The sequence below is a fragment of the Balaenoptera acutorostrata genome, chromosome 6 (genome assembly GCF_949987535.1).
Source record: "Balaenoptera acutorostrata chromosome 6, mBalAcu1.1, whole genome shotgun sequence".
In the NCBI taxonomy this organism is placed as follows: domain Eukaryota; kingdom Metazoa; phylum Chordata; class Mammalia; order Artiodactyla; family Balaenopteridae; genus Balaenoptera; species Balaenoptera acutorostrata.
In genome coordinates this window covers 107953495-107979309 of record NC_080069.1, presented here as the reverse complement: position 1 = coordinate 107979309, position 25815 = coordinate 107953495, and the positions used below count along the sequence as shown (strand labels likewise).

At 40.6% G+C, this 25815-nt stretch overlaps 1 protein-coding gene across 3 annotated transcripts in view; it reads left to right on the top strand.

Moving 5' to 3' along the window:
- ASTN2 (astrotactin 2) overlaps positions 1-25815 on the top strand; it is a 913616-nt gene that overhangs the window by 583694 nt on the left and 304107 nt on the right. For all 3 annotated transcript variants that reach the window (XM_057548646.1, XM_057548645.1, XM_028165454.2), the window contains one exon: positions 11140-11328. In XM_057548646.1, the coding sequence (XP_057404629.1) occupies positions 11140-11328 (189 nt within the window). The remainder of the gene's footprint in view (positions 1-11139; positions 11329-25815) is intronic.

Sequence of the window (25815 nt, the reverse complement as noted above, 5' to 3'; positions counted from 1 at the left end):
AGACCTACACAAGTTACCTAGCAACCAAGTTTGTTTCATTTGTGCGTGTGTTTACAGCATATACCGTGCATTCTTCCAAGAGAAGTTAATATTATCCACATGAATCCAACTTATAAAAAATAGATAATATAAAGATAGGACAGGGCAGATCAGAGCCATTTGTAAGGAGAGAAAGGGAAAGGCAGAAAATGGTTTCAGGAGCCTGAAATGGGAGAATTACTCAATGTGAGATAAATTTAGCACTGTTTGTCTTGGCAACCAAAGTAAGCAGAAAGAAACATGGTGGATTATAGAATTGTCCTTGCTTGAGAAAAGGAAGTTTGCAGTTTTGGGGGTTTTTGCTTTGCTTTGTTTTGTTTTCCAGAGGATATACTCCTTTTCCTGACATAATTTGCTAAGAGAGATGTTTCCTATATATACCTATATAAGAAGTAGTGAACAATGCCATCAACAGTTTTGAAGTTTCAGTATTTCTCACATCATTTAGAGGAGAAAACTGAGGCCCAGAAGGGTCTCACAGCCAGTGAAGAGGTGAAAGTGGGATAGGAGATGTCCCAGGCTACTCTATTCTAATCTGAATATATTGAATATACTTAAATATAATTTACTTTAAAGTGCAGTGAAAATGTACGTAAAAATATGGACTCAAAGAGCACATCCAGCCTCAGTAGTCCTTGCTAGGCTATCTATTTAATGTCATTTTTATGTGATTTTAGGAGGGAGAGGAGATAAATACATGTGTTTAATAGCCATTGTTAACTGGAAGCCTCTTATTTTCATTGCCAAGCGGAAGTTGGCTCTCATAATGGAAAACACTGACCTAGAGAATGCAGACAGAGATTTTAATTTTCACTGTCAGTAACTAGTTGTAGAGGTATGGGAGATATTCACTCATGCACTTGTTTTGTTGTAGTTTCAAACTTTAGGCTAGGCCTGAGCTCTGACCTCTCCGACTGCTGATGGAAAGATGGGGCTTTACCGCTCAGAGTGGACATAGAACGTGCACTTGCCAGCTTCTTGTCACAAAAGTACAACCTTGAACTCTTAGCTGTTCGAAACATTTGCAAGAGCTCAAGTGCAAGACATATTCACAGACAACTAATGGAAGCACACGAAATCCAGCCGTTCATTCAGATAGGTGTTTTCATATGTGGGTCCTGTAAAACATTAGTTCCATGAGATGCTCAAAGACAAAAAAAGGGAAGTTCCAGTGGTCAAGCCCACACAGAAAAGTCTGCACTCTAGAACTGTCTCTTGAAGGTTCACAGGGCACCTGAGGATAATAAAAGCTCTAAGTCCTGCAGTGGTAAAACATAGCATATTTTGTTGGTTCTAAAGTGCCCAGATTTTCCACATTTTAACATTTTTGAAATTAAGATGTATTTTACTATCGATGGTTTGATAGAGTTTAATTAAAAATTGATTTTTCTTAGTGTTAGGTGAAATGCTAGTGTTTCTTATAGGTGTTGAGGGTCTTAGAGTAGATAAAATATTTTATATAATTTAGCCCAGGGTTCTCCATGGCATTCCCTTCCCTTCCCTTCCTTTTCCTCTCCTTCCTTCTTTTCTGAAGAATACTCTTGAGTATGTTACCTTCAAAATGGCTTTTCTAGAAACTCTAAATTTTTCCCTTGAGTGAAACCTGCAGATGGAGGCCACTCTGACAAGAGTTTTACTAATCTTCACATTGGTCAATGTTGGGACAGTCCTGAGAACCTTCATGAGAAACACAAGTGGGGTCCATGTGGCTGAAGGCCTTAACTGCTAGGTCACAGAGGGTCCTGGTCCTGATGACCCCAGAGTGGGATTTCTTACAGGTGTCAGGATCAGCAAAGCTGAGAAAACGCCTGCTTCTCTCTTGCCTTGGTGGTAGGATGCTAAGATTCATCCCTAACATTAGTCCAAGTCTATGTGGTATGCAGTTTCTTGAGCTCTTCTTACCCTTAACTTTGCTCTATTCTTTTTTTTTTTTTTTCTGGGATTTGATTCCCTTCCCCATTTAAAAAAAAAGTTTCTAGTCTATGCATTTCATTACATAATTTTATTGATTCCATAGCCATTGAGGAATGAATGAATGAATGCGCAGGTAAATACGTGAATAAATAAATAAATACCCTGCCTTGAGAATTTGTATAAATGCCATTTCTCTTAGGCCCCAGTTTCCTTTTTTTTGAAAAACAAGCAAGATTGGAAGCAGTCATTTGTGCTAAAGTGGAATGAGCCCTAGATTTGGAGGAAGAAGATCCAAGTCCAGGTCCTGGCTTTTCCAAAGTGCTCGTGTGATCTTGGTCAAGGGATTTAAAATGCCAAGCCTCAGGGTCCTTGGTGGCAATGTCAGAATGAAAGTACCCATCTCATGACATTGATGTAAGGATTAAATAAAACATGCTCTTGGTTAAACATGAATAAGCTTTTGTGGTACAGGCTCTGAAGCCCCATCCAATTCTAGTATTCTCTGTAATGTGATGGGTGGGTTCAGGGTAACACATTCACTGCCTTCAGCTAAAATGCCCAGTTTGTATCTCTGTACTTATTTTATTTTATGTTTTTCATTTTGGCATGTGTATAAATATAGTTTCATGCAGATCTTGGCTGGTTTCCTGTGAGCCTACACTCTTTAGAATTTCTGTAAGAAAATCTCCCAGACGACAGAATGTTCTAAAGGAGCTGTATAATTATGTCGCATGGTACAAAAATAAGATTAAAAAAAAAAATAGAAACCAACAACTAAATAGACCTTTGCATAAATCATCCTGTGCCCTGAGGTGGCTTGGGGGAAAGAGTTGCTCACGTTTTAAAACTCAAAGGATCATTTGCATTTATGAGTTCTTTCTCTCTCTCTCTCTCTCTCTCTCTCTCACCCTACATCTCTAAGGGTCTTACTAAGCGAACCCGGCCTTTTATCTCCCTTCCTTCCTCTCCTGCTGAGCTACAGTCTTTTCTCATCCCCAGGCAAAAGAAAATCACCATGCACCTACAGTTGTAATATGGCTAAAGTCATAAACACACATACGCACACATTCATATACACACTTCTTGAAATAGGAGCTCCAGGTTTAATTCCTAGCACCACTCTTGCCAAGGTGTATCTCCATGGGCAAGTCACTTCACTTCCCTAAACTTCAGTTTTCTCATCTGAAAAGGGGAGCAACAACTCCCTGTGAAGGTTGTATATTAGTTTCCTGGTGCTTCTGCAATGCATTACCACAAACTTAGTACCTTCAAACAATACAGATTTATTATTTTATGGTTCTGGAGGGCAGAAGTTCTAAAATCTAGGCATCGGCAGAACTTCAAGGCCGGAGACATAGTCTCTGTGTCTGTTTGTCTGTCTGTCTCTTTCCTCTGCTTCCAAGTTGTATCTCCTTCTCTGATCCTGACACTCTTCTCTACCTCATATGCTCCTATAAGGACCCTTTTGATTACATTGAGTCCACCCAGGTAATCCAGAATAATTGTCCCATCTCAAAATTCTTAACTTAATCACATCCGCAAAGTTCCTTTTACCATGTAAGGTAACATTTCATGGGTTCTGGGGATTAGGAGATGGATGTTTTGGGGGAACCATTATTCTATCCACTACAGATTGCAATAAGGAGAAAAATATATAGAAAAAAAATTTCACTAGACTGTGGAATCTTGAATGCAGAACTGAGCTTTGTGTATACATGTGTGTATGTACATACATATATATGCACATGTATGCACACACACTACATGTATGCATATGCATGTATATATGTGCATATATAATGTGTATATTCAACTTATATGTAATAATCACACATGTATAAATATATAAAGTTATATATTTAAAATATATGTATAATGTATGTTTATATGTACAATGTATTTCCAATGAATGGCACAGATAATTTCCCAATTACGTAGTTTGAAGCAAAAATAAATAAATAAGAAAAGGGTAACTCTGTTAGCTTTAAGAAATCTGGATCTAGAAAGAGGCCAGCAACTAAGATCTGAGAACCAGTGGAAGTAGATGTACATTCTCTGGGAAGTGTAAATTGGCTAATAGGTTAAGCAGCAATCATAGGTAATACTAGCGTAATCACAGTAACATTAATCATCATCATCACAGCAGCTGATGCATTAATTGGCCACTACATCATAGATACTATTTTATCCTTTATGTAAGTTATCTCTAATTCTCACATCAACCCTATGATAAGGATTATTATTATCCCCATTTAATAGATAATGACACTGAGGCCTAGGGTAGTTAACAGACTTGATCAGGGTCACACAGCTGGGAAGTGGTACAGCCTCTCTTTGACCACAGCTTTAATTAGATCCAGAATCTGAACTTGACATTTTGTGTCTCCTTTAGGTATGGGGGCCTGGAATCTCAATAAATTCACCAAAGTAGAAATTATACAAGCTACATTCTCAGACTAGAATGTGATAATATTAGGTATTAACAGCACTCTATCTAGCATATGAATCTATATATTTGGGAATTACAAAAAGCAAAACCTTCTAAATAACACTTGGGTAAATAAAAAAATCAAACTTAAATGATCACCTCTTTAGCAGCGAGCAGGAGCTGGAAAGTTGTATATGAAACTCATGGAACAGAGGCAAAGCAGTAGTCAGAAGCTCCGTGGCATTTACTAAGAAGAAAGAAAGACCGAAAATAAACAAATGAAGCATTCAACTCCAGAAGCCAGAAAAAGAGTTATAAAACAAACTCAAAGAAAGCAGCAGGAAGGAATTAATACAAGTAAAAGCTGAAATACATGACATAGAAAAAAAAAAAAGGAGCCTTGCCAGTAAAATGCAAAAGCTTCTTCGAAGGAGAGAGAGAACGCAAACACATTAGTAATGAGCTAGGGGCATAACCATAGGAGCACAGAAGATAAAACAAATTTAATGAGAATACTGTGTGCAAATGTATGCCAATAAATTTAAAAGTCTTGATAAAATGCATTATTTCCTTAGAAAATATAAAATACCAAGTTTGAGTAATGATGCTGTAGAAAATCTAAATAGCCAAATAAAATAAAATGATAAGAGAGCTAAATGTCTACAATTGAAAAGAAGACATCAAGCCCAGGTGATTTTATATGCAGGTCTTACCAAATCATTAAGGAATGGATAACCTCTATCTTATGTAAACCGATCCAGAGAAAGAAAATAAAGGACAGTTTTCTAATTTATTCCATAATCCTAGCATAATCTGAATACCCAAACTGGGCAAATATATACTCATTCATCCAGAAAAATCTGGTTGATATATGAGAACTGATGGGCTCCTTATGTGGTAGGATGAAAGATCAACTTTCAAAAATCAAGAATAACTTTCCTCAATATCAGCAATAACTAACTAGAAAATGTAAAGGAAAACAAACATGAAAACTGATCATATTCCTCAAGTGGAAAATACTGTAATAATAGAAGCTATCACTCTACTATATCCTTGTGCACGCTGTATTTCAGACACAACTCATTTAATCCTCACAGTGGCTCTGTGCAGTGGGAATTTCTTCATAGGTAAGCAAAGGAAGTACAGAGAGGTTAAGCATTTTGTCCAGGGTCACACAGCAAAAAATGGTGGAATCTGGATTTGGACTCTTGTGGTCTGGATCCAAAACACCTGCTTGTAACCTCTACCCTAGTGCATTGCATAAATACCTATGAATAAACCCCCACCAGATATGTGCAAGATTTTTATGACCGAAAGTCTAAAACTTCAGTGAAGGTTTTAAAAGAACACTTGCTAAATGGAGATGCAAACTATGTTTCTGAGTTAGAAGACTCCCAACTGTAAAGATGCTGTATCAATCAGCCAGGATAAGATAGGCTTTGTTGCTGTAACAAATGAAGCCTCCCAAACCAGGAGACTGCACACAGAAGTTGATTTCTGGTTCACACAAGGTCCGTTGTAATTGAGGCAGCATTCTTCCATCCTGCAGTATGGATCTGGAACATGTGATCTCCAAGCTTACCATAGCAAGGGAAGAGAGGGCTTGAGAATCGTGCAACATGTTTGTAAGGGCTGGATCTACAATGACTTATATCACAGCAACACAGATTGCATCTCTCAGAATCCCTTCACATGGTCCCTTAAACCCAACTGCAAGGGCAGCCTAGATGCATAGTCTACAGGGTGTCGACAAAGAGGATCCAGTGTGGTGAACATAAGACATCATCTCTCTGCCACAGTTGTCAACAGTGCTCAGCACAGAGTTGACTCTCAATGCATATGTCTTAAAGGAAAAAAAATTAACAACTTTCCCTCATTTAGTCTACAAATTCAATTTAGACAAGCCAAAATTCCACTAAAGTTTTACATGAAATTTGACAATCCAACTCTAAACTTTATCTGAAGGGAAAAATGAGTAAGAACAGTGAGGAAATTTTGAAATAGGAAATCAGTGTTCTTGACAGGGAGAAGCCTTACCTTGCTACATTCAAAACATGCCATAAAACTCTATTAATGAAAATAGTGCAGAATTATTGCAGGAATATACAGATAATTAAATAAAATTTCCAACTATGTATATGTGGTACACATAAGGATTTAATACATGACAAAAAGGCATTTCAAACTACTTAGGGAAAGGATGGCTCCTTCAGATAATCATCTACCCATTTTAAAAATAATTAAGTTAAATAACCACTCCCACCATGCACAGAAATAAAGTGCCACACAGATTAAATAACCAAAGATGAAAAAACTGTATAAATACGAGAAGAATATAAAGAAAGATTGGTTCTTTTTGGCATCTTTGTGGCTTCCTAAGCATCACACAAAATTCAAAAGCAATAAAGGACCAGGATAAAGAGGTTATAAGACATCAAAAGCAATATTAAAATGCAAGTACAGACTGGAAGAAAATTTGGAAGGTGAAAGATAACTACTGAGAAAATATACAAAACATATACAAACCAATAAGGAAAAAGACAAGTCTCACAAAACATGAGTGGATAATGAGAACTACAGAATGAGAAATACAAATGACCACGGCATGAAAAGATGGTGAACCTCACCAGTAATCAGGGAAATGCAAATCCAAACAAAAATGATTAATTTTTGCCATCCCAGATTGGCAATAATGAACATGACAGATATGGAGAAATGAGCTCTCTCATTCATCAGTGATAGGATTGTAAACTGGCAGTGCCTCTACAGATAGCCATTTAGTAGATCTATCAAAATTTAAAAATTCATAAAACATTGATCCAGCAATCCCTCTTTAAGAATCTGTTTTATAAAAAATAAACTCAAAATGGATTAAAGACCTAAATGTAAGGCCAGACACTATCAAACTCTTAGAGGAAAGCATAGGCAGAACACTCCATGACATAAATCACAAGACCCTTTTTGACCCACCTCCTAGAGAAATGGAAATAAAAACAAAAATAAACAAATGGGACCTAATGAAACTTAAAAGCTTTTGCACAGCAAAGGAAACCATAAACAAGACAACAGACAACCCTCAGAATGGGAGAAAATATTTGCAAACAAAGCAACTGACAAAGGATTAATCTCCAAAATTTACAAGCAGCTCATGCAGCTCAATATCAAAAAAACAAACAACCCAATCCAAAAATGGGCAGAAGACCTAAATAGACATTTCTCCAAAGAAGATATACAGATTGCCAACAAACACATGAAAGGATGCTCAACATCACTAATCATTAGAGAAATGCAAATCAAAACTCCAATGAGGTATCACCTCACACCAGTCAGAATGGCCATCATCAAAAAATCTACAAACAATCAATGCTGGAGAGGGTGTGGAGAAAAGGGAACCCTCTTGCACTGTTGGTGTGAATGTAAATTGATACAGCCACTATGGAGAACAGTATGGAGGTTCCTTAAAAAACTAAAAATAGAACTACCATATGACCCAGCAATCCCACTCCTGGGCATATACCCTGAGAAAACCATAATTCAAAAAGAGTCATGTACCACAATGTTCATCGCAGCTCTATATACGATAGCCAGGACATGGAAGCAACCTAAGTGACCATCGACAGGTGAATGGATAAAGAAGATGTGGCACATATATACAATGGAATATTACTCAGCCATAAAAAGAAACGAAATTGAGTTATTTGTAGTGAGGTGGATGGACCTAGAGACTGTCATACAGAGTGAAGTAAGTCAGAAAGAGAAAAACAAATACCGTATGCTAACACATATATATATAGAATCTAAAAAAAAAAAAAAGTTCTGAAGAACCTAGGGGCAGGACAGGAATAAAGACGCAGACCTACTAGTGAATGGACTTGAGGACACAGGGAGGGGGAAGGGTAAGCTGGGACAAAGTGAGAGAGTGGCATGGACATAGATACACTACCAAATGTAAAATCGATAGCTAGTGGGAAGCAGCTGCATAGCACAGGGAGATCAGCTCGGTGCTTTGTGACCACTTAGAGGTGTGGGATAGGGAGGGTGGGAGGGAGACGCAAGAGGGAGGAGATATGGGGATACATGTATATGTGTAGCTGATTCACTTTGTTATAAAGCAGAAACTAACACACCATTGTAAAGCAATTATGCTCCACTAAAGATGGTAAAAAAAAAAAAAAGGATCTGTTTTATAGAAACACACTCATGCATAGTGATATATGTACAAAATTCTTCACTGTGGCACCATTTGTAATAACAGACAGCTATAAACAACCAAAATGCCCATCAATAAAGATTAGGTAAAATCATTATGGTACATTCATACTGCGCAATGCCAAACAGTCATTAAAAAGATCCATCTATATGTATACTGATTTGAAAAGATCTCCAAGAAATTATATTAGGTCCAAATGCATATATCACAACAATGTATAGGGTAATTCTGTTTATGAGTTTATTATGAAAAATTATAATTTTAAAATATATATGATATAAAAAATTAAAATAATATATTTTATATTATAAAAAGTGTAATATGTATATAGTAGATCTCTAAATGCATTGAAAAAACCCTACAAGAATACATAATTATTAACAATGATGACCACTGGAACAGGAAGTAAGGATATGCGTGGAGTGGAGTGGGAAATGAAGAGCTTCTGTGTTTTACTCTGTAGACTTTGATAATATCTAATCTTTTACAAGAACAATGTATTCATTCATAGGTGCACGTATGTGTGTGTGTGTGTGTGTGTGTATGTGTATATGTATGTGTGAGAGAGGCGGGTTGGGGGAGGGAGAGAGAGAAGAGGGTGAGCTCTACCCAGTATATCATTTCTCGTATTTGCTAGGAACCTTTTGGAATAAATGGATGGAACTATACTTTATTGAGAACTTACCATATACTCTGCACATTTATATAACTCACTTTATCTGTACTGCAACTTTACGAAGGGAGAGTTGCATGTATTTAATAGATGCAAAAAGAAGACAGGATAGACTTGACCAAGGTACCAGGATAGCCCTCCTTCCAAGAACTTTCCACTGTACTTTGGGCAGGAGCATGTAAACATTGGAAAGACAGTCGGTGCATCTGTGCAATACACTGGGAGTTAGAGGAAAACAAGGACAGAGTGACAGCTTGCTTCAGACATAAGGTGTTCCTGAGTTTTCAATAGGAGTGATCTTGGGTCATGTTTTCAGCTCTGCCTGCCTACTTCCTGCCTTCAGTTGGGTTCTATGTCTCTAGCATCAGCTAATGGTTCCTGCATCCTGGGTACACTTTCTTCCCAAACCATGTCACAGAGCCTCTCCCTTCTCCCACATGAGCCTTTTTGCAGTCAGATTCAATACATCTTCACTTCATCCCATGGAAGAAAGGCCGATACGAGACTGACTACTTTCTACTGACTCCAATTAGCATAGTGTAACCAGGGTCATATCATGCAAATAAGAACAACTGGATTTGGAAAAAACAAGTGAGGGAAAAGTTACCTTTGTTGCTAAACAGACCTGATTTTGAGTGCCAGCTTTGCCACTTACTCATGGTGTGACATGCTTTATTTCTTGGCTCCTCATGTCGCTCTCTGTAAAGCAGGAATGATGATACTACCTTTTTCGTGGTTAGAGAATAAACATACAAAGTGCCTAGTCAATAGCATGTGCTCAACAAGTAAATACCACCATTGCCACCATTACACCCTCTCTATATTTATTTTGTTAAGTACACTGCAATTTCTAACTGTTTATGCAGTCAGTGTATCATGGAACCTCATAACAGCCTAGTGTATTAATGTAGGATAGTAGTGTCTACCGCCTTTTACAGATGAGGAAACTGGAAACCAAAGAGGTAAAATGACTTGCCTGGCTTCACACACATCACAAGGAACAAAGATGACATTTTGCAGCTATCTTCAATTGTACAGCCTTTTCTCTTGTGTGTCTTATTTATTATGTGCACCCTACCCTCAGTGCCTAGCAAAGGACCATGAACAGATAGGCATTCACAGAATTTCAGTTTCTGAATTGATTTTTCATAGGCTAGGACCTCTGCTTTCTCTTTTCCCCCCATGCCTCTCTAAGAGATTTCCTTCCCACTGTAAACATCCCAAATTGCAAATATTTTTTCCACACCCCGTTCAGATGCCTGTTTGGGCTATAGTGGAGCCCATCCCAGTTTCAAAGGTGTGTCAAGGGCCCTTCTGCTGTCAGGATTAGGTATTTAGAGACCAACAGAGGCTGCTAACATTGCTAATTGAGCAGAAGCTGTGCCTGCTGCCCCCCTGCCCCCCCCCCCCCATGCGCTGTCCATGGTCCTGGAAGGATCACTTCTGAGCTACAAGGGCAATAAAAACCTTGTTTTTGCTACAGTCTTCAACCTTGGCCAGCAGATACACTGGGAATAGGTTCCGGTTTGAGAAGCTAGTTGATAATTCCCTGTGAATTGGTCTGTCATGCTTTTTAAAGTTTGTGTGTTCATGGAAAACAGTTTTTAAATTTGCTTTGTGTATGGATGTGCTCTCTGACTTCCCCCTCGACTCCTCCAAAATGTCACAAATGACTTTCCTTGAATTTACCAATTTGCAGGATTAATGTGCTTCTCTCTAGACACCTGTGCCCTAGATAGATTCCAGCCAGAATAGCTGTGTATCCATTGCTAAATTCTGACCTGTTTTGCAGGCAAAGGAGGCCTTGGTTTTAGGTCACCCCCGATGGGGGCATTCAGCATGCGAGCTAACTCTCGGCCCTATTTTATCATGCAGTTGTGTGGAGGAGTTCAAGCTGGCTCCTGATGGAAAATCCTGCCTAATGCTCTCAGATGTCTGCGAGGGCCCCAAGTGCCTCAAACCTGACTCCAAGTTCAACAACACCCTCTTTGGAGAGATGCTACATGGTTACAACAACCGGACCCAGCATGTGAACCAAGGCCAAGTCTTCCAGATGACCTTTAGGTATGGGACAGACACCTGCACTTCACTCCTCAAGTCACTGACCCAAAATCTGGGCAGGGGGAGGAAGCCATGGACACCATGGGATAGAGGTCTATTACACTGGTCAGCATCTCCCCCAAATCACTAATGCCTATGCATGAAGTATCAGCAGTCAGCAAAGTCCATTCCCTGAAGTTCCTTTTCCACTGACCTAGCCTTTATTTATCCCACCCTCCCATTTTCTAACTCTATCCACATATTTGCAATTCAATCTTAAGTCATCCTGTAAGTACAGTTAATGGAATTTCTAATGTGATTAATCTTTCCGTCTATTAAAAATAAGTATCTTATGTAGGCTATTCAGGCAGTTCAAAAATAAAGACATTTAATGAACTAGAAAATAAAAATGCCCATCACCCAGAAATAGCCAGAATTAACATTTTCTTGAACATTCTTAAAACACCTCTCTCTCTGTCTTTCCCTCTCTATCTGTATATCAATGTACACACACACATACACACACACACACCACACAAACACACAAACATGCCAACTTTCAGTAAAGCTGTTTAGAAATTGCTTTTTTTGCTCATCAGTATGTCAAAGACCTCTTTCCCTGTTAATAAATACAGAGGTACATATGAAATTAAAAGATTGAGACTACTCTCACATAAGAATAAACAGAACAGGGACTGGGTTGGCCAAATTTTATGAAGATTAGATATGCAGTGTCCTTGTGAACGTCTTCTTGGGAGAGTTGAAGAAACTGGGGCTGTTCTATCTGGAGAAGAAAGGCCTTAGGTGGGATTTATTCATGCCTCAAAATCTGAAAGGCATAAGATGGTAGCATGAGAAGAACTGTTCCGTGTATAAGAAATGATTATCTTAAAAAAAACCCTATACTTTTAGACAGTTTTGCATAAAAATGTAATAGGATATTATTACAAAGAAGGGTTCTCCCTACCATCTGAGGTCATGTCAACAAAAGTCAGAACTGGAAAGGCACATCACCGTTATAATCATCCTCGTCCTCATCCTGTCCTCTAATTAATAATAATTGTAAAAATAATAATAATAATAATAATTGTGATTGTAGTAGGAGTGGCTACTATTTATCAGGGAATACTGTATATGTCAAGCTCTTTGATAAGTATTTTAAAAATAATAATAACCACTAACATTAATTTAGCACATGCTGTGGGCATTCGAAGCACTTTCCATTCCTTAATTTAACGTCGTCCTCACAATGGCCCCGTGAAGCAGAGGCTGTTGTCATCCCCTTTATACAGATGAGAAGTGGCAGTGTTAAGTGACTTTCCCAAATCCCCCTTATAGAAAGTAAAAGAGCCAGCGTAGTACCATTTTAGCTTCACAATTAAAACCCTTTGAGATACCATGGCCTCCATTTTACAGTTGAAAAGTCAACGCCAGAGAGGTAAACTGACTTTCTCAAAGTCACCATCTAGTGAAAGGGAGAGTAAGGATTCAGATGTATATCTGGCTGACTCCAAAGCCCTGCTCTTATCTTCTAATGCAACATACCTTATCACTTCCCATTTTATAGAACTAGAATGAAAATGTGAATTCCATAAAACTATTCATCTATGTAGTTATCACATGCTCTTTGAGCACCTGCTATGTCCCAGGTACCATGCTTCACACCCTGTGGTGCTTAGATGTACTGTGTGTGTGTGTGGGTGTGTGTGTGTGTGTGTGTGTGTGTGTAATCTTAAGTACTTAATTTGTGGCAGGAATTATGAAGTAAAGATGCGGTGTTCCAGGTAATCAGTTAACAGTGGGATCTAACTTAGTCGGAGTAGAGTGTGTGCGTGGCGGAGGGGGAGTACATCTATTGGATTAGAAAACAATAAGGCTCACAGTCTACCTTGCAGAGGAAGTGTTATTTAACTAATACCTGGAAGATGAGTTGGAGCTAGCATTGTAAAAGGTTTCAAGCAGAGACAGATATTCTAAGAAGGAAAAGAACTTGGTTGGTTTCAGGAGAGGAAGAATGTGGTGTGGTTGAAGCTGAGTAAATATGGAATGTGAAGCCAGAGGGGTAAGCAGTGACAGATTATGGGGGTCTTGCAGGCAAAGTCTTTATTCTAATAGCAAAGAGGAGAACTCTTAAATGGTTAAAAGAGGGGAATATGTCATGATTGCATTGTATTTTTTGACTTCATGATAGCTGTGCGGAAGTAGATTGCAATGAGGGTGGAAAGGAAAACAATGGAATGGGGTCAATGAGGTGTCTGTTGTGGAAGCTACTTGAGAATGTTAGTGGCTTCAACCAGGATGATGGGAACACAATTGAGAAAGGGGATTTGGGGAGATATTTGAAAGGTATAATGGACAAGGGCCAGGGAACAGTTGCAGGCAAAGGGTAAGGTTGAGGGAGGATTCAAGGGTGATAGAAGTACTGGCAGCCACATAGCAATTTAATGGCAGAGTCGGGTCCTCCAACTCCTAGACGCTCAAGCCAAGGCCGATGCTACTTCGTTAAAAAACTCTCGGAGAAATTTAAGGGCAATCTGGATGAGCTACTTTTAATTCTGATATTCTACAGTCCTGATTTTCTATAGTTTTAATAGTCTATGAAACCCTGTGTTGAGTACCATGATGGATAGGATAATGCTGCATGGAATCCAAAGGAAAACATTAATTGTCCCTGGCCTTCAAGAAGGGAGTTTACAAGTTTGCAAGAAGACACACACTCAATTAGAAAACAAATATGTGAACACTTAATTTGCAAAGAAATGTTCCAAATGATGCCAGTGGTCTTCAGAGTTCAGAGTTCCCATACGAAGACTTTTGAAAGGAATTAGAAGGAATAACAAAGTGCTTCATAAAGGATGAGGCTTATGAACTGGAGTTTGAAATGATGGCAAAGAACAGTGCCTCTTGGGAGAGATAAGAGCTATAAAGGCATTTTCCTGTCCAGCAAGGAGCATGCAGAAACCCAGATATATTGATAAGTGAGGGGAGTGGGAGGGACAGGAAATAAAAATCTCCAGATAGACCCAGCACCAAATCCTGGCCCCATCCGTGACAAGCATAGTCCTACTGCCTCATCTTTAAAAAGGGGTGTTTAATCAGATACCAGTAACTGTAATATGGCAACATTGCTTGTTTTATGTAGTTTGGTTTCTCATAGCAACTATCAGAGTGACTGGCACATGATAAATGATCAAATGCACTAGTTCCCGTTCTCAAGTGTGAAGATTAGCTTGGTCCAAAAGAAGGATGCAAATTGGGTAGTAAGATGCTAGATCCTGAAGGGACTTCATGGAATCCCAGGATCTCATTTGCATGTGGGGAAGGGACTTGGCTAAGGTCACAAGGCAAGTCATTGCGGAGCTAGCCTATAAACTCAGATCTCCTGGTTGTCCAGCATGCTTGCCTTCCCCCTACCAATAGACGGGTTGGTAAGGAGAGCTTGGCTCCTCAAAGGCTGACCTGGGACTCTCCAGGCTCAGACAGAATTTTAGCCCCATCAGGAGTCATCCTTCTGCCTCAAACACTCTGTTTATTGTTCCCAGCCCTTCCATCTTGGGTTGTCTCTGAATAGCTAGGGCCTGATTTGCTCAGGAAAAGCAGTATAGTGAAGAGACCACACTGTTCTCTTTTGACAGCAGCCTCCAGATTTAGGAAACTCCCCAGACTACCATTATATTAGAGTAGCCCATTTCACTTCAGCTCGCTCATCCTCGGCTTCAGTTAAACTTTCTTTGCAATTATTTCTGTCCCCAGACCGTGTCACCTCTTGGAGCCACATGCTAAGGCAATTGACTTCCCTCTGTGGGAAGGCGAGTGGCTTCTGATGAATCTAAATTTATCTCTTTCAAGTCTCCTTTCCTGAGCCCCAGATAGAGGGGAGGCTACGGCTCCTTTGTCCTTCAAGTTTCAGAAGGCAGGCCTGTAAGGTTTTCAGCATCAAAGGCTGTTGTCATTTCTCGCCTCCTCCTCCTTCCTTGCTCTCCTCCTCCAAGTAATCTCCGGTCCAGTCCTCCAGAGTAGCCAGCAGGCACCCCACCAGCCCCATATGCCGCATTTCCTGACAACTGCCTGGCCTGGAATTTCAAACTCTCTCCCAGCTAAAGAATCTGCACTGCGACAGTCACAACTCTGCTTTGTACTCCCCGCTGCCCCTACCTGGATCCCCACGCCTAGCACCTGCTGATAGAAGACAGGTCTGCCTCTCATGTCCTCTCTTGAATCTCTGATAGAGCAACCTGGATTTCTGCTTTCAAAAAGCCTCACGTTTCAAATCTCTGAGCTGGACAAACTCTTAAAGATTAACAAAATTCAGACCTAACCTCTTATCGTAAAGCTGGAGAAACTGAGGCCCAGGAAAGGATATTACTTGCGCAGTGCTCACCATGATTTGGGGCCCCTCTGAGACTGAAAGTTTGAGTTTGTGACTCCCAAACCAGTGTTCTCCTGGTTTCTGGTTCTGTTACAAGGGACGTATGTAACTTCTCCATACCCCCATATTAGTGTGTGCTAAGACGAACCACCTGCTTCATCCCTGCTGTCAGCAGAGTGAGGACTCAGGTGTCTTGGGGATGCCAAATTCATAACGAAGGGGGCATCTTAGGCAAAGCCCACTTGCGTGTACATGATTCTGCAGGAACTTGACCCCATTCCTGGTTATCTCCTCGGGTTGCCACACGTAGGCTGCAGCCTGTCTCTGGGAGAGGGACGTGTGGAGGCATTTAGGACCCTGACAAGTCCAGGACTTATCCACTACGTGGGAAGATGAAGTATGGAGCACGCTAAGAGACACAGAGAAAGGTAGCGGCAGGGTGAGAGCGATAAGGAGAAGCAGTCAGAGGGGCAAAGCTGAGACATGCGGAGAGACGAGGATGGAGGAGATATTGAGAGTCAGAGTACAGAAGGAGGGATTGCCAGGCACAGAAAGGGTTAAAGAGATACAGAGTAGTGACAAGGGTTAAAGAGATAAGGAGGTAGATGGTGAAAGGTAGGGGAGTCGGGAAGGAGTGAAAGATGAAAGTCTTGTTCTGTAAATAAGTTCACTTGTATCATTTTTTTAGATTCCATATATAAGCAATACCATATGATATTTGTCTTTCTCTGTCTGACTTACTTCACTTAGTATGATAATCTCCATCCATCCATGGTGCTGCAAATGGCATTATTTCATTCTTTTTAATGGCTGAGTAATAGTCCATTGTATATATGTAAAATGAACTTATTTACAAAACAGAAACAGACTCACAGACTCAGAAAACAAATTTTTGATTAACAAAGGGGAAAGGCAGGGGGAGAGGGATAAATTGGGAGTTTGGGATTGACATATACACACTACTATATATAAAATAGATAATCAACAAGGACCTACTGTATAGCACAGGGAACTCTGCCCAATATTCTGTGATAACATAAATGGGAAAAGAATTTGAAAAAGAATAGATACATGTATATATACATATATGTATATATGTACTGAGAAAAAAAAAAAAAGAAAGAAAGGTGAAAGGCTTGAAAGAGGGACCTAAAGTGATAGAGAAAGAAGGACACAGAGTTTACACTGAAGTCACAATATAATTTATTCCCAGGAGGGAGTAAGGGTTGTTTTAAGAGACTGGGTGGTGCCCAGAGAGAGCTCTGGATTAGGAATTGTGTTCAGATGGATTATGAACGCACATAAAAGCCTTTGGTAAAATGCCAAGTTCTGTGCAAATGTGAGAAGTCAAAGATCTCACTTCTGAATTGCCCCCAAACTCAGTAAATGATGTCAGGCTTTGCTGTTTCTAATCCCTTCCTGTGAGCTGTGTTGGTCTTAATGACCCATGCAGGATCACCATCAGAATTCCCTTCCCTTAACTCTTTTTTTTTTTTTTTTTTTTTTTTCTTTTTTTTTTTATAATAAATTTTTTTTTAATGTTTAATATATTGATATTACAAGAATAAAAGATGTGCTTAAAAAAATGAAAAGTAAGGAGATGTGAAAAAGAACCAAATAACTGTGACAATTAAAAAATACAATAATTGAAATAAACTCAATGGCTAAAGTAGTACCAAGTCAGAAGGAACTTAGGATTCCCAGATTAAAATCAACTAAATATCAGTTCACAATCAAAGATCACTAAACACATAAGGAAGCAAACCATAATTATGAAAGTCAACAGAAATAAAACAACAGATAAAGCCCCCCCAAAGATCTCAGATATTAATATTTTAGGTATAAAATATAAAATTAGTATATGTGAATTGTTTTTTTTTTTTTTTTTTCCACACACACACACTGTATTTTATTTTTACAAGAGATAGATAGACTGACACCAAGCATTGTACATGGATGACCACAACAAAAGCAACAATGATTGCAATTACCAAACATGAAACACACTTATACTATGTCATAACATTGACATTCAGTCCAGTAATCCTCCACTGTAACAGCTCCTTTACTTTGCAGTGAGAATTGATTTGTATATTCTTTTCCTCTGAGTCCTTGTGGGATTTTTTTTTTTTTTTAATTCAGACAGAAAGTCACAAAAATTATACTCATCCTCATCAGTTCACTCAGTCCCATGTAATTAATTTCTTTTTTTTCATCTTGATCTTTTGTTAGCACTTTTATGAGTTCATCAGTTTTTCATTAGAGTTCTGAAAATGCTTATTCATTCAGTTCAGCAGTACCCTTCCCTTAACTCTTGATCAAGGAGGGATTGGCACAGACTGTTGGAGTGAGATAAACTCATCAGAGCTTGGTGGTATTTGCTGTTTTGTTTGTTCCTTTGTATTTTACTTCCCTCCCTCTCCCATCCTTATCCATCCTACCTCATTTTTATAAGAAAGAAAGGTCAACTTCGCTTATAGATTGCAGAGATTTAGATAAACATCAGTCAAGAACTATTATTGAGCCTGGAGTCTCAGAAATTGCACTGAGAAGTTGCTTGGGAATGGGGGCTGAGCGAATACAGTGGTGGATTTTGTAAAAGCCTCATCAAAAAGAAGACTGTTCCACCAGCCACGGACATTTACTCATAGGCCTTCACAAACGACCTACAAAGAATGTAAGGTGCTCATGAAAAATTTACTAGAAAGGCGCTTGCCAGTCTGGTTGCTTATCAGATGTGCGTGTTGTACAGCATAAGAGGACGGTCTTGGGTAAGATGTAGGATTCAGGATGAGGCACCACCAACCCACGCCTGGTGAGACAGAAGGATTCTCGTTAAAGATGTGAGGAAAGCTGGCTTTCACTAGTGGCACCCACTTGTTCCCCCGCTGAAGGTCCTGAGTCGCATCTCATTAAGTTGCTCCAAAGCTATGGTTGTTCTGCTGCTTTCCTGGGACGTGGTTAATTGTACACGCTGCTTCTGTATCATTCCCTGTTTTCTACACTTTAATCATGTGTGTACATTTTTATGTGCCGGGTCCTATACGACATACTTTGTTTTCTCACTTAGTCTTTCCAAGACCTGTTGCAAAGTAGCTCTTAACAACTTGGTTTTACAAAAAAGGAAATGAATGTGTCAACCAGACTGCATTAAGCTTTGTCTTGGTAACACACAACTTCAAAACCACGGTGGCTTCACAGGAAAGTGTGTGTGTGGCTCATACCACGTGCTCCGGACAGAATCACAGTGGTTCTGCACACCCTGGTGTTTGGGAACCTGGGCTGACAGAGCATCGTCTTCATGTGCTTCCGTGAACGCTCTCATAGTGGGGAAGGAACTTGACTCTCATTACTTCCTCCTAGAGGTGACATTCTGCTCACATTGCACTGGTCAAATCAAATCTCATGGCCATGGTGCCCCTCCAAGGGTTGAGCTGAGATGTGAAATCCTATTATGTGCAGAGAGGCAGAGACCCAGAAATATGTGGGACATCAATACTGTTTACCACACTGAGGCACAGAGATGTTAGGCTAACTAGCCTGACAGTCATACAGCTAAAAACTGACAGCACATGGGTCTAACAACAAAGCCCATTTAGCAGTAGTGCCTCCCAGGCTCCCGGGATACTCCTGCTTCATGTCACCACCTCTGAGAACTGTAATTAGACTTCTGTTCTCTTCTTGTCAGTTTCCTTCATTCAATCCCAAGGAACAATAGACTTTATAGATGGGAGAACCTTGGAGAACAGTTTGTACAACCCCCTCCATTTATAGATGAGATGCCCAAGGCTCACAGTTTTTAAGTGAATTACCTAAAATCCCATATAACTAGTAAATAAATAAGTCAGGCCTCTAACCCCCAGTCTATTGGTCTTCTCTGTATTCACTTGGAAGGCTTAGGGAAATAGCATCCAACTCCCACACTGTACAGATGGTAACACCAAGGCCAAGTTTCCATCATTAACAGCAGAGCCAGGCAGGGGAGCTGTTTTTCTAAACTCTTAGGCCTGAGTGTTTTGTAGTATACCACGATCTTATTGTAAAAAAGAAAGCAAAGGAGGCAGGTAGTGGAGAAATCATCAGTGGAAAGTAGCATTAGCTTTTGATTTTCAAGGACATTCCCAGCCTCTCTATGTAGTAATATTCCAGCTCTTGGCAAAATCTTCAACTAACCACCTAGAGACACAGCTGCATGCTACCTTCTCTGGGGGATCAATGGTGAGATCTTTGAAGTGGATTGAGCGACAGAAGTTGGAGGCTGGATCACAGGAGTCAGGGGGCAATTTTCCCTGGGGTCCTGACTCCTGGGCTGACTGTGAAGAATCTCCTTTCTGTGTGTCCATTTTTCCAAGGTTTCCTAACATCATCCACAGGAGTCAAACCCAATATGTCCAGTGTACCTTAGGTCCTGGAATCAGAAAGTCTTCATTCCTGTTCCACCACTCTTGGCCATTCCCCCCTTCTGACTTCTGTTGTCTCTTCTGTATATTAAAGTGAGGGCAGAGCTCAGACAAAGACTGAGGGCTTCTGACCTAGAATACAGCACTCTTTTTACTCAACTGCCATGGCCAGGGGCCTAGTGAAGCCTTTCCTACTTACCTGATCATAAGAATCATCTAGGGCTATGCCAAGACCCACCAATCTTTTTTTTTTTTTTCCCCCAGATAAGGGGCCTGGGAAAGTGCATTTCCACTGTATTCCCAGGTGGTTCACATTATCCAGCAATTTGGAGATATAGTGGCCTGACGTCGAAGACGCCAGGCTCTAGAGTCCACGTTCTAACTTGCCACTAACCAGTTGTCTGGCCTTGGGCACATTAGCTCATTAAGCTCACTTTCCTTATCTCTAAATTAGGAATAATAACAAGACCCACTTCCTGGTGGTGTTGTGATGATTAAATGAGATTGGCCCCTCGTTTCATCCCTGTTCTCAGCAGACCGGGAGGATCCTGGTACCATAGCGGGCGGCCAAGCCAATAACTAAGGAGGAATCTTAGGCAAAGGCCGTCCTTAAGTGCATGATTCTGCAGGAACTTGATCCCATTCTTGGCCGTGACCCAGCACAAGGTGTCGAGGTGCCACCATCAGAAGTAACAGGATCCAAATCCCACATCTGCCGTTTCCTAGCTCCGTGGGTTTGGACAAATCCCTAATCTCTCTGAACCGCAAGATCTTCAACTGTAAAGTGGGTTTTACCCCCAAAATATCCTCAAAGAGCTACGGTAAGGATTTAACAGTCTAATACGCAAGGGTCCTAGGTCAGTAGGCTTTCAGTAAACACTGTTTTCTTTTCCTTCAGTTGTATTCCTCTCCCCGTAGTTCTAGAAGCCACATGGTTGATGAAGATGTATTCTGTTGCATTCCCCCAAATCTCATCTCTGGACTGGAGTCATGGTCGTCCTCCCAGCGTCCTCCAGCTAACACATGTTTTGGTGAATACATTGCTTTGGTGAGATGCCCAGGGTAGAGAGAGAAATGTAGCCCTTCTTGCTCTGTGGGTCTGTTGGAGTTGGACAGCTCAGCCAGCAATGTGGGATGGGGCAGCAGCCAAGGTCACCTTCTTGTGGGAGTATTTATCCCAGCCTTTGGAAAGATATCATCTCGCTGATGTGTTGTATCACCTATGTCCTATAGGGTAGCCCCCTTTGTCTGAATGACCTACAGTGAAATACATCTAATTAGCAATGTGACATTTAGACGCTCATGTGTGCTATGTGGAATTTGATAACCCGGGCCCAGATCCAAAAGTTCCAGAAGTATGTTAATCTACCACCTCTAGGGTGATATTAAAAATATTTAATGATCAGCCTAGAAGTGGCATTGACCAATCAAAGAGGACGTCCGTCCAAACAGAATGAAGGTTTAGCTGTAAGCCCTTCTGGACCTCACATCAGCCTCGCTCACCTTCCACCTTTCCTGATTTCCTCCCCCTCTTGTCAACTCATCACATCCTCTGGTACATTTCCTCAACACCTTTAAGCATGATTGATATTGTAAAACTATTTTTTCTTTTCTTTTTAAAGCCTGTTTCTGAGGGGCATAGGCAGACGTTGCTCCCATGACACATGTGGACAGGGCAGATTGCCTATCATACGTTTTACATGAGAAAACTGAAGCTCAGAAAGGTGAGGTGTGGCAGCCAAAGTGCCATGTGCATATGGTCTAAAACCATATGATCCTCAAAGAGCAGGAAAGCAAATAATAGCTCATCATCATCATTATACACAAAACCTCTATCTAAAGGTAGGAATTTTCCATATGTCTGCTTGTAGCCAGAACTCAGTACACAGGAAATGCACTAGTGCTTCTCAAACTCTCATGTGCATACAGATCGCCAGGGTATCCTGCTAAAACACAGGCTCTGGTTCAGTGGGTTGTGGGTAAGGCCTGAGACTCTGCATTTCAAATGAACTCCTGGGTCTGAGGACCAGTTTGAATAGCAAAGTGTTAAACTGAACTTTATGCTAGATGTGAGCCCAGGTTAGGCCTGAGAATGGAAAAGGATGGTTTCCCCTCCATGTGCCTGTTTGAAAGCAGCAACGGAGTCCCAAGTCCAATGGCACAAGGGCACCGTGGTGTCCCAAAGGAGTCTCCCCTCAGAGTGACCAAGTGCAGAGACGGTTTTGGATTTGCAGCAGCCAGGGCGGACAGTGCTGTCCTGAAATTCAACAGGCCCCTAGTGCGTCATGTAGCACAGTTCATTCTCTGCATCCATTCGTCTGCTTTGCTCACTGTTGGGTACAAGGACACTGAGCGTCAGTGCCGATCGGGGAGGCACTTATCCTGACTCCAGTGTCCTGAAGCTGCAGCTGGGTGCCCAGATCATAGCCTCCTCCATCTGCCCACACTACAGTTCCAGCCATCACTGGATGCCGTGGAAGGTACTTTCCAGCAGAGAGCTGGGCTACAGTCTGCATTAGATCAAAGGTGGAAGGCAGACTCCTAGAAAATCAGTGAGAAATCCATTTGGGAGGGGACATTGGTCTGGGTGAAGCTTTATTTTTCTTAAGCGCTGAGACCAAAATCTCCTACCGTCGACGCTCATTAGTTTAATTGGGGACAGAAGGAGAGTAGTAAAATTAAGACCTAGTGAAAGATGCTTTTTATTTATTTATTTTTGTGGGGAGCAGGGAATTGCAATCCATTTTTAAACAAGGACTGTCTAATCTCCGTCCCTAATTATAGTAAGAGAAGAAAGAAAAAGAGCTACTTTATTTTTAAAAACATTTTATTCTCAATGTTCACATCTCTAAATATACCAAGCATGGTCATTTTATGAGGAAAACAAATTATACACAGCATATTTTGAATGTTCTCCAACTAACCTAAAGATGTAACTGTAGTCCGCAAAAGGTACTAAAACAACAAAAGTAACCAGGTCCGTTTCACTTCTCTTCTCAGTTTTCTACCTAACCCCCACTCCTTTTGGTTTTGTTTTTAATTTTCTGTCTTCAAAATCCCTGACTACATTCTTTCTCTCGGAGTCGGGAGCCTATCGGAATCACGGAGGCATCTGAAGCAGAGACATTTTTTTAAGGAACCGCAATTTCATTACACTCAAATACAGGCAGTAACTCACGCAGGTCTAAGCACTCGGAAGGAAAAGTCTGGAGGGAACCTTCGGAGCAGATAAGGATAGATTGTAATTAGCACAGTAATTGTAATTAGCAGAGCAACTGTAATTAGCACAGTGATTGTTTGTTCATAATGGGTGCTTCCAAAGTGACTTCAGGCGGTTTGTTCTCTTAAATATCTTCTGCCATCCCCCCCCCCCCCCCCCCCCCCGCCCCCATTTGTTTACACTGCTAATGTAATAATGTGCTTAGCAATCTCTTTTATAAATAAACACTCCAAAGGTACAAGCCAGACTAGCCCCTAGCCAAGCATTATACATCCTTAATTAATGGAGTCCACAGCACTGAAATTTACTATATTTGCATTATGCTAAGGCAATGCCTGTATATTACTCTCTGAAGAAATCACACTTCAGAAGTCGTTTGTTCTTGTTATTGTTGTTCTGTTAATTACAAGAGGGAATGGGATGTCACCATAGGACTGCACTTGAGGTCAGAGATTCCAGGCCTGGCTTTACCACTTACTCTCATTTGTTATTTAACAAGTTTTCATTAAATAACCCCTCTGATGTATTAAGCATTGAGGAGGAAAAAATGGAAACAGGCAAGGTCCCTACTCTGATGTAGATGGACCGCCGGTCCAGCCTTGGTGTGGTAAGCAGCAGGGAAGACTTTTTGAAAGAGATGCTGGCTGAAACCTGGAGGATATGAACAGTTAGCTAGCTGGGAGAGTGCCCCTGGCAAGTAAGAGCACAGAGCATCTGCAGACATGAACATCAGGGTGGATCATGAAGAGGGTGAGGGGATGGGATTGTAGAGATAAACCATGATGAAGGATGGACCTTCAATCGGGAAGGGTTATTTAAGCACCACAGTAATGGGACCACTGCTGGCTGTAAGACTCTGCAGGGTCTTCTAATCTTTCTGGGTCCAGTCTGCTCATCACTAAATCAGGGAACGTAATAGTACCAGTCCCATAGGAGAATTATGGTTGGGGGGGGGTGGCGCAGAGAGGTGATGAGAAAAGTCAGGTTAAAATGCTCTGTAAAGTGTAAAGACATGTGCAAATGTTAGTGACATTTTCCTAGCATGAATCTGAGCATCTGTGAGATACCACTTACTCCAAAATTATGTGCTGGAGTGTGCGTCCTGGCACATTTGAGATCATGTGAGATGCAAATTCACCAGCATTACTTTCTTTGTATTCCTTCCAGAGAAATGAAAAAGTAAGTCTATTCTAAGCTCACATTAATAAGCCTATGCATGTGAATCAAGAAAATTAATTTTTAGGGAAACATTTCCATTTCAGGGAGATGCCCTGAATAGAAATGTATTTAGTAACAATTCTAATGAAAGATATGATCACAGTTTATTAGATGTGAATTAATACAGAAAGCTCCAAGGGCAGTGGCTGGGCTTTTATGTAACATCACCACTGAAAAATTACTATTACTGATAATGTAGTGGAACACCTCAAAGGTGGCTTTTAAGAGTCCAAAATGAGCATTTATTTTTATGTCTCATAAGATGCTCAGAGGTGCCCGTTAAGTGGGCAGTTAATTAGCAGGCACAAGCCAGGAGCCTATGATGCAGGCATTCAGTGCATCCCTTACCACTGTGAAAGAGCCTTAATCCCTGAATCAGCCAGCCACCTCTCCATCCTCTGCGAGTGTCCTAGTGCTGTGACCTTGAAGCTATTTAGCTTGTGTTGAATGCTTTCTAGAGTAAGAGGAAAGAAATAGGATAAAGGGGTTGGTCTTCCTTGCCGTCTCATAACTCAGAGAACTAAAGTTACACCAAGGGATACCTTTCCAAGTTTCTGTTAATTACCAAACTACTTCTGAGGAGTTAGTGAGGACCCAGCCACCAGAAAGATACAAGCCCAGAAGCTATACAGGCATCTTGCAGCTGTACTTGCAAAGGAGGTAGAAACCTAGCTTGAAATTAAACTAAATGGCAATTAAATTCTCCTTTAGCCTTGTGATTCAACCAATAAATATATATTGAGTACTTATTATGTGCCAGGTTCTGGAGATGCAAGCTGAACAAGACTCACAGAGTCAAACATTGGTGTAAAGGCGAAAAGAATGTTCTTCTCCTTGGTATTATCTAAGGCTGTGTTTCTTAATTTTTTCCTTTCTCAAGGACCTGGGAGCCATCTCTTTGAAATGTAATCATCAATGAAGAAAGCAGAGAAATACATTTGCAAGTTCAGACATCACTGCACTGTGTGGGGCATATCCCCTGGTTCACCTCCCCCTTGAAGTCCTCCAGGACTTTTCTACTTGCTCAGCCCAGCCTTAAAAACCCCTCCTGCTCTCTGTTTCAATGAAATTGAGTTCAGACCTCTCAACCCTATTGCAATAACCTTGAATAAAATCAGTTATTCACATTAGTTTTTACCCAGTGTCCTTTTTTTCTGATCCAGTGCTCTGTTAGAGCAAAATGGCACTGGACAATGTCAAACAGTCAAACAAGACTTTATTCAAGGCTATTGCAATAAGGGGAGGGAGGTCTGGACTCAATTCCATTGAAACAAAGGATTTTTAATGCTGGGCTATGGGAGTGG